A 15,205-nucleotide genomic window follows, 5' to 3' on the forward strand; every position below is an offset into this window, starting at 1 on the left:
GAGGCTCCCTGGCCTTGCCCTGTGTCCGCTCAGACCTGCCTACTTCTCCCTCGTTCAGTTCAGTGACCTGTTCACTGCCCTCTGTGTCTCCAAGTTCCATTTCCCTCTGCCCTGCCCCCCCGGGACTGCTCCTCTCACCCCCCTCGTCTTTGCCCACCATTTCCCACCATTTGCCCCCCCTCCCCCGCCGGCAGTGCTGGTGCTGGAGGTGCCTGCAGCCCCCTCTGGACAGGGAAGGGCAGGGATGTCCCCCTGCCTGATACGGCTGCGCCCTCCGGGCAGCCGGAAAGGGAGGCCGTCCTCACCCCCCGCCTTCTCTCAGGTTGTGTCTCAACTCCCAGTGGGCCCGGATTCCGGAGAAACACTTCTCCTGGCAGAGCAGCCGCCTCTGCCTCCCAGCCTCACCAATGGAACCGCAGCCCCCGCGGCCAAGCCCACCCCAACGCTCATCAAGGTACAGGTCCCCAGCTGACGGCCCTCCCTTCCCCTTCCGGGGCTGCTCCGAGCCCCGCCGTGGTTTCGTCCCAGGGAGGGGGACAACTGCAGGGAGTGGGGTACATATCTCTTCCCCCGGTCATGGACCAGCACAGGTCACTGAGGTAATGCTCTCTCTGTGGACGCTGGCCGCCACGTCACAGCTGCCGCTTACTGAGTGCAGTGCGCGGGGGTCTGGACGGGGTCTTCTGGCTCTTATTCCACCCTCCCCCCGGGAAAACACAGCCAACACGACCCCTCTGGTCCACTGACACCCCATGAGGCAGTAATAGTCTATTCTGTGAGTGATGAAACTGAGAAGGGAAATGATGGACTTGAGGTCACACAAGGGCCACTTTGGGCATTTTCTTTTTTTTAAGGTTTTATTTTGAGTAATTTCTACACCCAACATGGAGCTTGATCTTTGAACTCCAAGATCAAGACTGAGCCAGCCAGGTGCCCTTGGGCATTTTTTATTCTCCTTCAAGGCCTGACCTAACATGTCCGAGGGGCAAGGCTTACTGCCCGCCCGTGAGATGCCCACCTTTGTGTGGGGGACACTGTGTCGGGCACTGAGGTGAATTAAGTGCACCGAGAGCCAGTGCCCCTGCCTCCCCTGCCCCCAGAGCTCCTGCCTCCAGGGTCTCTGGGACTTAGCCCCTGCCTGCCTGCCCACTGCTGCCTCCACGCGTGCACCCTGCTCCCGCCGGGCAGCTTCCCTTCCTTCCTGCCCCACGTGCTTCTGTCTCATCCTTTTGTCTGCTCGTCTGCCCCCGACTCAGACCCTGCCCTGGCTGGGAGTCCTCGGCCAGCCGGGCGCCGCTCCTGCTGCTGCTCACAGCGGGGGAACCCGGTTCCGTCCCTTGCTGGATGGAGCCAAGCCCTCGCTGGGCCTCTGGCTGCTACCTGTTTGTGGGGCTCCCTGGTGCCCTCCTGGGTGGCGCCCCTGCTCCCAGGCCTTCCCTGTTTGCACCATCTCTGTGAGGCCCTGAGGCCCTGCTGCTGGCAGGAAATTTCAAGTTTTGTGGCTTCTCTGTCCCAGAGGAGGCAGTGAGCCACTCCTCCTGGTGTCCCAGTGCCCAGGCGGTTCCTTCATTGGGGCACGTCTCTTGGCTTCTGTGGTGTGTTCCTGGCTGGCCCCAGATGTCGAAGTGTTTCCCCCCCAAATCCTCCCTCACATCTGCTCCTTGTAACACAACTGGTGCCTTTCTTCGACCACGACACATTTGAAAGAACAGTGTAAATATATCCGTGTACCCTTCCTCTTTTCCGGGTAATGCCTCAGCCTTCGCGGGCTGGCTCCGCAACCCCCCCAGTGCACTGAACTGCAGGTCTGTGTGACACGGCCTTTGTCAGGTAGCTGGTGTGAGGGCAGGAGCTCCATCAACCGGCTGTTGTTACTTTGTCGTGTTCGCTCTGCTCGAGGTCATGGTGACATCTGCATTTGGTTGATTTTTCTCTCCAGGCTAGAGACTCTTTTAAGTAAGCGGGGCTGTGCACAGCCCCCCCGGCAGCCCATGCCCCCAGCCCTGCCACACTTGCAGGCGCTGACGAGGCCGCTGCTGGGGGAGGGGTGCAATCCTGGAGCGGGAGAGTGGAACTGGGTAGGGTGGAGGACGGGGCCTTCTTAGAAGCCCAACACTGCCCCCTGATGGCGCCCTCTGTCTCCTGTGCCCTCAGCAAAGCCAACCCAAGTCTGCCAGTGAGAAGCCGCAACGCAGCAAGAAAGCCAAGGAGCTGAAGCCAAAGGTGAAGAAACTCAAGTATCACCAATACATCCCCCCGGACCAAAAGCAGGACAAGGGGGCACCCCCCATGGACTCCTCCTATGCCAAGATCCTGCAGCAGCAGCAGCTCTTCCTCCAGCTCCAGATCCTTAACCAGCAGCAGCAGCAGCACTATAACTACCAGACCATCCTGCCTGCCCCACCAAAGTAGGAGCCCCCCCTGTCTGTCCCATGCCAGGCCTGGTGTGGGGGAACCCCAGATCTTTAAGGACCCTTGGGTCTGAATCCTCCTGCCCCACACCCATCTCTGCCCCGAGGATGATGCTGGCCAGGTGCTCATGTCTACCTTTTCTTTTTCTCAGGCCAGCAGGTGAGGCCCCGGGAAGCAGTGGGGCCCCCCCGATGCGCAGCCTCTCCACTACCAGTAGCGGCTCCAGCTCAGGCGCTGCTGGGCCCAGTGGGCTGGCGCGTCAGAACAGCACCTCGCTGACTGGCAAGCCGGGAGCCCTGCCTGCCAACCTGGATGACATGAAGGTAGGTGGGCGCCCCTTCCCACTGGAACCACTGCCAGCCTCATCTGCCACGGGGGCTGGCCTCGTGCTTGTCTGTAGGGAAAGCAGCCAGTGCAAGACACATGGCCACGTAAGGCAGAGCCGAGCTCCAGACTGTCATCTCCTCCAGCGGAGGCCCCTGGAACCTGCTTCAAGGCTTGCCTGGCCCTGTCATCTATGACATCTGCCTTGTCTTCGTAGTCATAACCACTAACTACAGCAGCCAGCGTCTGTCTAGGGCCTTGGGGCCTACCGACCCCTTCTCTACAACTTCTCCTCCTTGGCCTTTGCTGTGCAGCACGAGACACAGGAAGTATCACCCCTGCTTAAGAGCAGAGGCTTGCTTAAGGTCTCAGACCGGGCTGGTGGTAGAGTCAGGATTCAGACTTGGGGCTGTCTACTTCAACTCCCCAACCTTTTCCACTTTGTTAATGCCCCACTGAATTTGCTGCATCTGCTTGGGAAAAGAGTGGCCCATGCTTGGGGCACAGACCCTGCTCATGTCCTGCGGCCTTGGAGGGTGGGTCATGTCTGGAGCCTGGCCTGTTTCTTCTGCCCCAATCAGAAGATGGAACAGATCAGATTCTCCCTGGAGAGTTTTTCCTCAGAAGCAGACCGGCTCCTCGTGAGTCAGGATCTGACCCCAGCAAGACGCAGCCCTTGGGCGGGTAGCTGGGCCACTTCAGAGTCCATCAGACCTGGATTTAACGTCTAGCTCTGCTGCTCACTAGCGGTGATCTTGAAGTTATTTTACTTTTGTGAGCTCGGTTTTCTCATCTATAAAATCCAGTTGATTCAGTTAAGTTTTTAAGTAATTGAGCACCAGGTACCGTGCTGGGGCTGGGGACAGCTGAGGGCATGTTATGCCCAGATGGTGGAAAACAAACATTTTAACCAGGCCCCTCATGTGGTGAGGATGGGGAAAGGGAGGAGGCCAGGCTCAGGGCACATGTGTCCTACCCTCCAGGGCTGTGGGAGGGTCAGGGGCTCGTGGATCTGAAGGACCAGTGGGACCCCGATAGATGAAGCCTAACGAACAAAGAGCTCATCCTTCCCACCTTCCCGACCACCCTCCTGCCGAGACCCAGTTCTCTCGGTCGCCTTGCCCCGCTAACTCTTGGCCCCCTTGCAGGTGGCAGAGCTGAAGCAGGAGCTAAAGCTGCGATCACTGCCTGTCTCAGGCACCAAGACAGACCTGATCGAGCGTCTGCGTGCATACCAAGAACAAGTCAGCCCTGCCCCAGGAGCCCCCAAGGGCCCTGCTGCCCCCTCCATCCTGCCCAAGGCTGGTGAGGTGGTGGTCGCCTTCCCGGCTGCCCGGCTAAGCACAGGGCCTGCCCTGGTGGCAGCAGGCCTGGCCCCAGCTGAGGTGGTGGTGGCCACAGTGACCAGTAACGGAGTGGTGAAATTTGGCAGCACGGGCTCTACACCCCCCGTGTCTCCCACCCCCTCAGAGCGTTCACTGCTCAGCACTGGCGATGAGAACTCCACACCCGGGGACACCTTTGGTGAGATGGTGACTTCGCCACTGACCCAGCTCACCCTGCAGGCCTCACCACTACAGATCCTTGTGAAGGAGGAGGGCCCCCGGGCCGGGTCCTGCTGCCTGAGCCCTGGGGTACGGGCCGAACTCGAGGGGCGTGACAAGGACCAGATGCTGCAGGAAAAGGACAAGCAAATCGAAGAGCTGACCCGCATGCTGCGCCAGAAACAGCAGCTCGTGGAGTGGCTGAGGTTGCAGCTGGAGCAAGAGAAGCGGGCCCAGCAGCCGGCCCCGGCCCTGGCCCCCGCCCCCCTTGGGACCCCAGTCAAGCAGGAGAACAGCTTCTCCAGCTGCCAGCTGAGCCGGCAGCCCCCGGGTCCTGCTCACCCCTTCAGCCCCAGCCTGGCGGCCCCCACTGCCCACCATGCAGACACTTGTCCCCTGGTGCCCCCAGCTGTGGTCGTGAAGCAGGAAGCCGCGCTGCCAGAGCCTGAGCCAGCCCCCGCTCCGCTTCTGGGCCCCCAGGGCCCCAGCCTCATCAAGGGGGTCACGCCTCCCACCCTCATCACTGACTCCACAGGGACCCACCTTGTCCTCACCGTGACCAATAAGAATGCAGACAGCCCCGGCCTGGCCAGCGGGAGCCCCCAGCAGGTACCTGGGTGTGGGAGGGGCAGGGGCCGCGGGAGAGCGTGCGGAGACTAAGGGTGACCGTCCCATTTACTGAGCACCCCCATGGCTGGGCAGGTTGTGCTCGCTTTCTTTAAACTTCCATTCAATCCTCTGAAATGAGGGATCGCCATCCCCGTGTCACCAAGGAGAGGTACTAAGACTTGGGAAGATTAAGGAAGCTGCTGAAGACCCCACAGCCGTGAGGGTGGAGCCACCAGGGACTGCCCATCTGTGTACCCGGCAGAGGGCCCCTGAGCAGCCCCCACCCAGGCCTGCCTCTGCTCCATGCGGGTGGGACAGGCCCTGGTGAGGGTCAGGGAAGCCCCCTACCTGGGAGAGGCCAGCTATCCTCCATCACGCCATCATTGGCAGCTGGCTCCCTGCTACTGCCACCCTCACAGCCCAGACCCTCCACCCAGCCTGGTCCAAAGGTGAGGCTGCTTTAGGCCTTGTGTGGCCTCTCAACCCTGCAGAACTCGGGGCTGAAGGAGGGGACAGTGGATAGTGATGAGAACCAGGCACCTCAGGATGGGAGACCAGGGCCCCTGAGCAGCCTCTGGCAGAAAGGAAGGAGAGAGGGGAATCAGCCCAGAGCCCCTCCCTGTCCCATTTGGCTTGTACCAAACCCAGGCAGCCAGTTGCCCCATGCCTACCCCACTCTGCAGGGTCAGAGGCCAGCAGGGCCTCCCCCATTCCCTATCCCTTCTTCCCCAATGGCTTCCATGCAAGCTTCCTAAAAGCCGATGCAGCAGCAGGTTGTCCTGGCCCAGAAGGTAGGCGCCTCCTGCCTTGCCTTCCTGGAATGTGCTGGGCCCCAGGCCTGCTTCTCTCATCCCAACCACCGGTTCTGTCACGGTTCTCCTGTCCAGCCTTTGTCCCAGCCTGGTTCTCCAGCCCCTGGCCCACCAGCCCAGATGGACCTAGAGCACCCATCACAGCCCCTCTTTGGGACCCCTACTTCTCTGCTGAAGAAGGAGCCACCTGGCTATGAGGAAGCCGTGAGCCAGCAGCCCAGACAGCAGGTGAAGAAGGTAGACTGGGGCCTGGCCAGGGTGGGCGTTTGCCTAGGCTGCTAGGCTGGGCTCCCGCAGCCTCCCCCCGCCCCACACACACACCAAGCCAGCTGGAAGATAGGGCCAGAGGAGGCCTTGCAGGGGTGGAGGGGGCATTATGGACAGACTGGCCAGAGCCTGGTCTGATAGAGGAGTGCACTCTGGGAGCCTGAGCCCAGGCCAGTGGGCTCTGTGGGTCTGGCTGCCCGCTCAAGGGTAGAAGGAAGGGGCTCTGCCCTGAGCTAGGCTGGGGGCCTCCTGTTCTAGATTTTCACCCTTTTTTTTCCTTCCCTATATTTGTCCTACAGGAGAATGGTTCCTCCAGCCAGCAGATGGATGACCTGTTTGACATTCTTATTCAGAGTGGAGGTAAAGCCCAGACTCCGGAGCTGACTCCCCAGCCAACCTCCTCCTTGCTCCATAGGTTGTGTTCAGCTGAACCTGGGGTGCTTGATTTACTGATTCTTGTTTCATTATGGAACACTTAAGGGGCCGATGGGCCTTGTAGTTCGGATGTCACAACAGCTGAGACGTGTACCATGTCCAGGGCAGGGTGCAGCCTTCTAGCAGTGATTGCTTTATCCAGCACCCACCGCATGGTGGACACTGTCCCCACGGCCTGGGGTGTAGTGATGAGCGAAACAGAGATGTTTGCCTTTGCACAGTCCAGTGTGAGGAGATGAATAACAGAGAAGTAGATTGTATCATGTGTGAGGAGTAAATATTACAGAAAACTGGGAAGGGAGAGGGGAGAGTCGTAGGTATGTGGGGCATTTGGATTGACCTTGTTGAGCTCCCTGGGGGGCAGCTGTGGGGCCAGGTATGCTGGAGGAGTGGTGTGGGCGCAGGAGGGAGAGAAGTCGCAAGTCGGGGCAGATCACGAGGCCTCATGGGCGCATGGCGGAAGGGCTTGGACCCGGGATGAAGTTGAGTGGAGGGTTGTTCCAGCTGGCAGGGCAGGAGCCAGGAGGCAGCTGTGGGGACCCAGGGGGTCTGGGCCAGCCCGTAGCAGGGAGGCAGAGAAGGACCTGAGTCTTGGTATATTTTAGAGAGCCAGTCGATTTCCTTATGGATTAGGCATGTGATGTGGCGAGACAGCAGGAGGGCCGCCATGTATGTTACCAAGGGTTCAGCTTGAGTTACCCGGATGCAGCTGCAAGACTGCCAGGGGGAGCTCCAGGGGGCGCACTGGAGATGTGTGTAGCCGTGTAGCCTCAGGCTGATATGTCCTGAAACAGCTAAGCAGGGGCATCATGCGAAGGCAGGCAGGGGAGTTGTTGGCATCTAGATTGACATTTGGAGCCATGAGATTGGGTGAGCAGAGAGGAGGGGGAGGCACAGTCCAGGGGCACAAGCAGATGATGCTCAGCAGTGGACAGAGTGGGAGGGTGCCCTCAAGACTGCGAAGTCCTAAAGTGCAGGCCTGTCACTGGGCGGCCAGGGGTGACAGTGACCAAGATCTGGTCATGGGGTTAGCATTGTGGTTGGCTGGTGGTGACCTCAGCCAGGGTGCTGCTGCAGGACCACGGGCAAGGGCCTGGGGGGTGCAGGAGCCAGCAAGTCTGGATAGCTCTCTGCAGAGGGTTTCCTACAAAGGGGCAAAGAGCCATCCTGTTAGCATGCTGGTGGAGGAGGTCCCTGAGTGCAGGGAGGGCGCAGGGCGGGTGAGGGGGCCTTAGCATCAGGTAGGAGCTGAGGGAGTTCATTGGTGGCAGCAGCCAAGAAAGCAGAGTGTGTGGAAGTTCTCGGGGTGCTTTGCTGTTGGCGGGAGGGAGAGGATTAGCAAGATGGTACAGGTTAAGCGAGAGCTCAGCCATGGAATTGTATACTTTAAGATGGTGAATTTTATGGGCACCTGGCTGGCTCAGTCTTGACTCTTGATTTTGGGTTTGTGTGTTTGAACCCCATGTAGGGTGTAGGGATTATCTATTTTTTAAAGATTTTAAGTAAATAAAATGGTGAATTTAATCTCAAAAAAGAAACCCCACAGAGTTTAGGAGCTGATGTTACTAGCCTCAAGGTCAGATTCTGACCTTATGGAGCCCGCAGTGGGGCCCGAGGCACATTTCTAACAAGCACAGATGGTGCGGAGGCTGCTGGGCTGGGCGGCGCTCGCGGGCAGTCCGAGAAGCTGGTGTAGAGCCCGGGAGAGGCCTGGGTGCAGACGTAGGGAGTTCCTGGTGTCCAGACAGGAACCCAAACTGGGAGGGCTTGGGCTTCCTGGGGAAAAAAAAGATGCCAGAAACAGAGGGAGCAGGCCAGCAGGCCAGGCCTTGAGCGCTAGCAGGGAAGCCATGGCAGAGAAAGCTTGGGGGGGGGGGGTGCTACCTGCCCCCTAAGGAACACCGAACTGGCCAGAGAGGTGGCACAGATGTCCCAAGAAGGCATTTGAATGGGGGTGGGCATCTGGGGAGACCGAGCTTGGTGAGATGGGCAAGCGTGTCAAACTGGGATGGGAGGAGAGTGGGAGGGAGGACAGGTCCTAGAGGGCCGGGAAGCAAGCCTGGTTTATTTCTGTATTTTTTTTTTTATTGTGGTTAAAGAAACGTAAAATTTGCCATTCTAATAATTTTCAAATGTAAAATTCAGTAGCATTAAATATTCAGTGCTGTGCCGCCACCACCATGCATCTGTAGAACGTTGACACTGGAGTCCTGTTAGGCAGGAACTCCCCGTTTCCCCTCTACCAGCCCCGGGGAACCTCTGTTCTTTCTGCTCTGAATTTGCCTGCTCTGGGGACCCCACACCAGTGGAATCCTATAGTGCCTGTCCTTTGGTTTCTGGCTTACTTCACAGAGCACAGCGCCCTCAGGGTTCATCCGTGTTGTAGCAGGTATCAGAGTTTCCTGCCTTTTTATGGCCACGTGAGATCGCATTGTAGGGACAGAATACCTTGTGCTGATCTCATGAGGGACACTTGAGCAGTTTCCATCTTGGGCTGTTGTAGGTGATGTTGCCGTGAACGCTGGCACACTCGCACCTGCTGGGAGTCCCTGCACGTCTTCCGTAGCGGTTGCACTGTTGGTGCACACCACGCATCTGTCTACATCCTCACTGACACTTATTTCCAATTGTTAAAAAAACCACTAGCCATCCTACTGGGCGTGAGGTGGTGTCTCCTTCTGGGTTTGATCTGCATTTCCCTCATGACTAATGAGACTGAACATCTTCTGTCCCCGCGGGTCATTTGCAGATCTTTTGTTGGAGAAATGGAGGAGTCCTTTGCCCTTTCTCCCTGTTGGGTTTTGTTGTTGAGTTGTAGCTCTTTAGCCTGGATGTGAACCATCAGATCCATGGTGTGTGGACATTTCCTCCCACTCCGTGGGTTTTCTTTGCTCACTTGATGGTGTCCTTTGGTGCACAAAACTTACAAATTTTCATATGGTCCGATTAATGTATTTTTGTTGTCTATGTTTTTGGTGTCACAAGCAAGAAATCATTACCAAAGCCAACGAAGATTTCCCGTTTTCCTCTTAAGAGTTGTGTGGTTTCAGCTCCTGAATTTAGATCTTTGACCCATTGGGAGTTAACTTGTTGTATGTGGTGTAAAGTAGGGCCAGCCTCGGGTCCTTTTCAGGCCTGGTTCTGACACACACTCACTTTCTTGTTTGCCAGAAATCTCAGCAGATTTCAAGGAGCCACCACCCTCCCTACCAGGGAAAGAGAAGCCCACCTCAACTGCAACCTGCGGGTCGCCCCTGGCCACGCCGTCCCCGCCCTCTGCCGAGCTCCCCCAGGCGGCGCCACCTCCCTCGGGCTCACCCGCCCTCCCTGGGCGCCTGGAGGACTTCCTGGAGAGCAGCACGGGGTTGCCCCTGCTGACCGGCGGGCACGAGGGGCCAGAGCCCCTCTCCCTCATCGACGACCTCCACAGCCAGATGCTGAGCAGCTCTGCCATCCTGGACCACCCCCCCTCACCCATGGACACCTCGGAATTGCACTTTGCCCCCGAGCCCAGCAGCGTGGGCCTGGACCTGGCTGACGGCCACCTGGACAGCATGGACTGGCTGGAGCTGTCGTCAGGCGGCCCTGTGCTCAGCCTGGCCCCGCTCAGCACCACCGCGCCCAGCCTCTTCTCCACAGACTTCCTTGATGGTCACGACTTACAACTCCACTGGGATTCCTGCTTGTAGCTCTCGGGCTGCAGAGCCGGGCCGGGAGGGGCTGGAAGTTGGGGAGCCTCGGGAACTCCTGGGAGCTCCCCTCTCTCGGCCTGATTCCACCTCTACGTGGTCATGAGTCCTGACAATCACAGGCCCTGCCGCCACCTGGCTCAGGCTCACCAAGGAGAGAAGCTGCCCAGGAGCAGCTTTGGTCTCAGCCCAGAGTTCAGGAGGTCTGGACAGGCCAGGGCCATTCTATTGACCTCCTTTTGTGAGGTCGGAGGTGCAGTCTGGCTGCGGTTTGCTCAGGCAGGCGAGGCCCAGGGCGAAACTCCTTCCTTTTCTCTCCCCCTTCCCTGTGAGGGAAGAAACTAGCTGGGCCTCTACCTCCCCGTTCCCCGTGATGCCAACCCCAGGGTCCCAGGCTTTCTGGGAGGGGAGCCCCTTGCCATTTTAATGTCTTCATGTAGTGTGACCATTTAGTGGCTGGTGGCAAACGGTTTCTGTACAGGTGTATATCTCTCTATATTCTATATCGCCATACATATGTATACATCTATTTTGGGGGGCTGGGAGGTGGATTGGCACTCCCTCCCATCCTGTGCACAATACAGAAGGGCCTGGAGACCACCGCTCCTGGGGTTGGACGCAGCTTACCTCAGCCCCATCACGCGTGTTTGACATGTAGACACCCTGCCACAGCCTGTGCCCCACCTGTGTCCCGCTCCGTACTAGTGCCATGAGGGCAGAGGTGCTTCCTGGCCACCCGCCCACATTCCGTCCCGCTGCCTCACTGCAGCCACCGTGGCCCTGGGACAGGAGGGGTGTCAGCCCTTAAGCTGTGGCCTCCTCTTGCCTCGGGGCCCAGCCTCCCTTCTGGCCTGTCACTATCGTTAACGGGATTAGGGATGGAGTCACCAAACCAGTGCTGGGACAGAGGTTCGGGAAGCTGTGTGGACTTTTTAAAATAAAAACAAAAACACTGACTTGGGTCTATTTTTGTTCAATCCACAGAAGAGGCGGGTGGTATGGCTGGTTCCTAGGTTTTCTAGGCCATTCCAAGGAAGGACAGAACCTTGGACATACATACATACAGCTCCACGGCCCTGGCTGGACAGAAGACGGGAGGTGCTTTCCCAAGGACACAATTTATTGACAAACCAAAGAGGCCAAGGAGCCTTTGGCCACCCCCATCCCCTTCCTGAGCAAAAATGGCTGGCTCTCCTCCTCCTCACAAGGTCTTTGGTTGGTACAAACTGTGAAGTTGGGGCCCGGGGCCTCTCTAAAGACCCGGGCAGAGCAATCCCTTAGGCACTGGGAGAAGCCGGCTCAGCCCTGCCTCTGCTCCTGCCACCCACCGTCCTCTAGTGACGCTACTGGGCGTTCCAGGTGGTGTCCCCGTTTACCGTGCCATGGTGCCTGGCCAGAGCTCCAGGGTCTCTTTCCCTTGACCCCCACAGCTTGGAGTGGGCCCAGGCCACCTCACACCCCATCCGAAAGCAGGCCCAAGACTGGTCAGGACTGTGCTGTTCTCTCCTTGAGGAAGGGGCTGCTCCGTAGCCACCAGGCTGGGGGAGGCCTGGGCTTGACAGGGCCACCAGAGGACGAGCATCACCCGTCTATGTCCCAGCTGAAGAGGTGGTGCTTCACTAGCATGTCCTGAACACCCTCCTTCAGTGGCTTCTTCTCCTCCTGCACACAGGGACAGCCTCTGTCATGGGCAGCCCGAGGTGACGGGCCAGAGTGGCTCGTGTACCACGTGAGGTCAGCACTCAGGCTCCCCACAGTGCCTGCCTCAGCCACCCACGAAGTGTCTGGGGTGATCTGCCAGCACAGACACCCGGCCTGCCCCACCCCAAGCAGCCCCCACGGGGGGATGGCAGGCTGCAGAGCCGAGGACCAACCCCACCCACGCACCTCTCTCTTCACAGGAAGTTCCCAGTCCTGGGAGAGGCTGAAGGCGAAGCAGCAGAGGACGCTGGAGGTGAGGAAGGGAGCGGGGAGGCGGTCAATCGTTCTCAGGTCAGCTCTGCCCCCATAACCCCACCCCAGACCACTGGGCAGGGTTTCTGGAAGCAGTGGCAGGGGACTCACCGGAGCTCGCACTTGATCTGGACCCAGCCGGGGCTGCGCAGGAAGGACCAGGGCTGGTACCACTTCTCCACAGTAGGCAGGCTGGAGCAGAGCACCTCCAGCCACAGGTGCAAGACCTGCTCGCTGGGGACAGGAAGAGTGGGCTGCCCCACTACAGCCCCTTCCCTCCGCTTTGTGACTGCCTCAGGTGACCGACCTTCACTCTCAGCCAGGTCTCTGCAGCGTGGCCTGGCTCTGGCTCCTCTCCACTGGGAGATACTCGGGCCCACTGTCCCCATGGCCCCCATTCCCCTCAGTCCCGTCCCAGCTCTTTCCCCTCTTGTGTCTGAGACTCGGCCACCACCTGCTGGTCAGTCCAGGAGGGAAGCCCACAGCCATGTTCTGAGCTGGTCTCCTGGAGGCTGTCCCCTCCACTGGGTGACGAATGGAGAAAGCACACACACGCTGGCCCGGGTCTGGGCCTCACAAATGCCCAAGCTCCCTACAGGCGGATGCCCCCTCCCCAGCTTGTGGTGGCCACATTTCTGGTAAGTCCCCTCACCGGGCACCTTGCTACAATCTGCGCCTCACAAAACCTGCGAGTGTGCCTTCCCCAGCCCACGAAATGATGGCCGGTCTTGCACTGGAGGAAGGCCTTTGGGAGTCACCCCTGCTGCCTTGTCTGTCCAGGTCCTGGACAGGCACCCCGCTGCCGCACAGAGCCACAGCCCAGGCTACCACTCGTCTGACTGGACTGTCACTGGCCCACGGTGGGCAGAGATACTCACTTGAGCCCCACGCAAATGAGGGACCGGAGCTTGACGTCCATTTGTGCGTGTGCAGCGTCGTGGGTCACGTTCACAGACTGCACAGCCTGGGAAGGCCCAGCTGTCACTCAGGTGGCTCCAGCTGCCAACCCAGGAGGCCTGCCCCACCCCTCACCCCGCTTACCCGGTAGAGCAGCTCCTCTGGGGTCAGGACTTTGCCATCTTCATCCAACCTGAGGGAGGGATCAAAGCTGCCAGCCCCGCCCTAGTAAGCGCAGCTCGGGCCGTGCCCTCCCCTCATGGGGACTTCCAGGAGGCCCCGGGCAAGGGGCTGGGGCCTGTTACCTGTACGTCTTACACAGCACCAGGCGCGAATACACCGAGTCGAAGTCTCTCTCTACCTCCCGGCCTGCTGCCTGAGGGTCAAGGTGAGTGTAAGGGACAACAGGGAAGGCACCAGGTCAAAGCCACAGGGTCCAACTGAGCGCTGCCACCCCGTGAGCTCCTGTGCCAGCTCTACGGGGCCCAGGGGCTCAAGGAAAAGGATGGTGGGGGATGTGGGTCCGGCCATTGACTTACCTCCTCGATAAACAGCCATGGGTGGCAGGCGCCCCCAAGCAGGGACGGCTTCTTCAGCCCATGTTCAAACAGGGCCTTGAGAGCTGGGCAGAGGGTCCCTCGTACGAGATCCGTGACCCCCTCTGTCACAGCGTCGTCCCCCGCGATGGAATACTGATGGTGGGGGACAGGGTCTGAGAGGCGCCAGCCACCCCCTCCCTGTCACCACAGCCACTGCCACAAGCCAGCACACGCGAAGCTCAGGCAGCAGCAGCTCCCAGGGGCAGCCGTGCCTTGTGCACCCTCTCACCTCTTTACTCCTTTCATCCAGGACTTCCACAAACTTGGCTGGAAACCAGCCTGTGGGAGAAGCAGGGCCCTGTGAGGAGCAGCCGGCCAGCGTCCCCACACCTCCCACGCCGTAAGGGCCGTGCGAGGGCAGGCTTGCTGGCTGAGAAAGCCCAGCTCCTGCTGAGGCCAGAGGGCGCGGGGAGGGTGGCCCAGGCTCCCAGTTTCACTGCCCAGCCTGCCCCTCCTCCAGACTGAGGCCTCACCTCTCAGGCCGTTCAGCTCCCCGACCCAGCAGTGCTCATCCTTCTGAGATATGATCTGCACGGTTGGTCGGTTGGCGGAAAAGGGGAGGAAGCAAAGCTTTGGTTGCCCAGGCCCTGTGCCTGCAGCCATATGGCTGCACCCTCGGCCAGGCGGGTGGGAGAGAAACAGGGATGCGGTGGGACAGCCCAGGGGTGCCTGCTCCCCGGGCCCCACGCACCGTGATGATGTCATTCTTGCGGAAGCCCAGTTCATCGTCGTCATGTCGCTCGAAGTCCAGCAGGGCCTTGGCCCGGCGCCGGTGGCTGCGTGAGCATGCCACGTAGTTCTCATGGTCCCGCTGGTGGCTCTCCATGCTGTAGTCCGGGCTCAGCTCCTGCCCAAGTGCCAGAAAGGCCTGCTGAGGGGAAGGTGCCTCCTCGCTAGGGCCTCGGTGCCTCAGAATGAGGCTGGGGAGCCAGAGCCCCCAAGTGGAGCCCCCAACTCACCACACTACAGTTTTTGGGGTCTGTGCACTGGAAATGGCGTGCGACACGCAGGATGGCTTCCCGGAGGTCAGCTACCAGTTCCGTCTGCTTGATGTTCTTGGCCTTGAGTGCCTCCAGGTCGTCCTCCCCTGGGAGCCCGAGAGAGCTATGGCAGCTATGGCCCTGGCCAGCCTCCCCCTCCAATCCCAAGGAAGCTGAGGGTCCATGCCAGGGTCCGTGGACGGATTCCCCCTGGTCTACATCCCCACCCCACCAGCTGGGGCGGGGAGCGCTGTGAGCTGGGACTCACTGGCAGGGAAGGAGCCACTGTACCCCGCCCAGCACCGGCTGCCACAGCAGTTCTCACCAAAGAGCAGGGAGGTGATGCCGGACTTCCTCCGCTGGGTCCTGCGACGCACCACCTGCAGGCAGGGAGCAGGTCAGTGGTAGCCAGGTGGGGTGGCGGGCACCCCAGCACTGGAGGAAGCTAACAGAGCTCCTCCTGGGGCCAGCGTCTCATGCCACCTCATCTGGCCTCTGTGGCCGGTTCTGAGCATCGGAAATGTGTTTGGTTCAAAGCCAGGTGTGTCCTACACCCACACAGGGCAGGTCACAGCAGAGATGCACAGAAGGCCGGGGCAGCGGGTCACCACACAGCTGTGGTCTGACTGGCCCGGGCCATTGGGGCCGGGCGAGGGAGGGGGCAGCAGAGCAAGGAAGGGCTGG

The 15,205-nt window shown here is 59.8% G+C and overlaps 2 protein-coding genes across 12 annotated transcripts in view; one reads left to right on the plus strand and one right to left on the minus strand.

The window, feature by feature from the left end:
• MRTFA (myocardin related transcription factor A) overlaps positions 1–11,048 on the plus strand; it is a 191,670-nt gene extending 180,622 nt beyond the window's left edge. For 4 of the 8 annotated variants that reach the window (XM_057316567.1, XM_057316565.1, XM_048217786.2 and 1 more), the window contains 7 exons: positions 323–454; positions 2,155–2,408; positions 2,564–2,735; positions 3,885–4,889; positions 5,777–5,929; positions 6,268–6,328; positions 9,575–11,048. In XM_057316567.1, the coding sequence (XP_057172550.1) occupies positions 323–454; positions 2,155–2,408; positions 2,564–2,735; positions 3,885–4,889; positions 5,777–5,929; positions 6,268–6,328; positions 9,575–10,092 (2,295 nt within the window). In that variant the 3' untranslated portion in view covers positions 10,093–11,048. Of the gene's footprint in view, positions 1–322; positions 455–2,154; positions 2,409–2,563; positions 2,736–3,884; positions 4,890–5,776; positions 5,939–6,267; positions 6,329–9,574 lie in introns of all 8 variants that reach the window. The other 4 variants (XM_057316566.1, XM_057316564.1, XM_026479576.4 and 1 more) reach the window with 1 other exon arrangement.
• A 146-nt stretch (positions 11,049–11,194) lies between these two features.
• The window catches only part of SGSM3 (small G protein signaling modulator 3), a 46,707-nt gene continuing 42,696 nt past the window's right edge, over positions 11,195–15,205 (minus strand). For all 4 annotated transcript variants that reach the window (XM_026479580.4, XM_057316569.1, XM_057316570.1 and 1 more), the window contains 12 exons: positions 14,847–14,901; positions 14,501–14,628; positions 14,233–14,388; positions 14,015–14,069; positions 13,771–13,820; positions 13,482–13,634; positions 13,248–13,318; positions 13,087–13,135; positions 12,924–13,009; positions 12,157–12,279; positions 11,980–12,040; positions 11,195–11,754 (listed from right to left, as the gene is read on the minus strand). In XM_026479580.4, the coding sequence (XP_026335365.2) occupies positions 11,674–11,754; positions 11,980–12,040; positions 12,157–12,279; positions 12,924–13,009; positions 13,087–13,135; positions 13,248–13,318; positions 13,482–13,634; positions 13,771–13,820; positions 14,015–14,069; positions 14,233–14,388; positions 14,501–14,628; positions 14,847–14,901 (1,068 nt within the window). In that variant the 3' untranslated portion in view covers positions 11,195–11,673. The remainder of the gene's footprint in view (positions 11,755–11,979; positions 12,041–12,156; positions 12,280–12,923; positions 13,010–13,086; positions 13,136–13,247; positions 13,319–13,481; positions 13,635–13,770; positions 13,821–14,014; positions 14,070–14,232; positions 14,389–14,500; positions 14,629–14,846; positions 14,902–15,205) is intronic.

The sequence above is a fragment of the Ursus arctos genome, unplaced genomic scaffold, assembly GCF_023065955.2.
Source record: "Ursus arctos isolate Adak ecotype North America unplaced genomic scaffold, UrsArc2.0 scaffold_21, whole genome shotgun sequence".
Classification (NCBI taxonomy): domain Eukaryota; kingdom Metazoa; phylum Chordata; class Mammalia; order Carnivora; family Ursidae; genus Ursus; species Ursus arctos.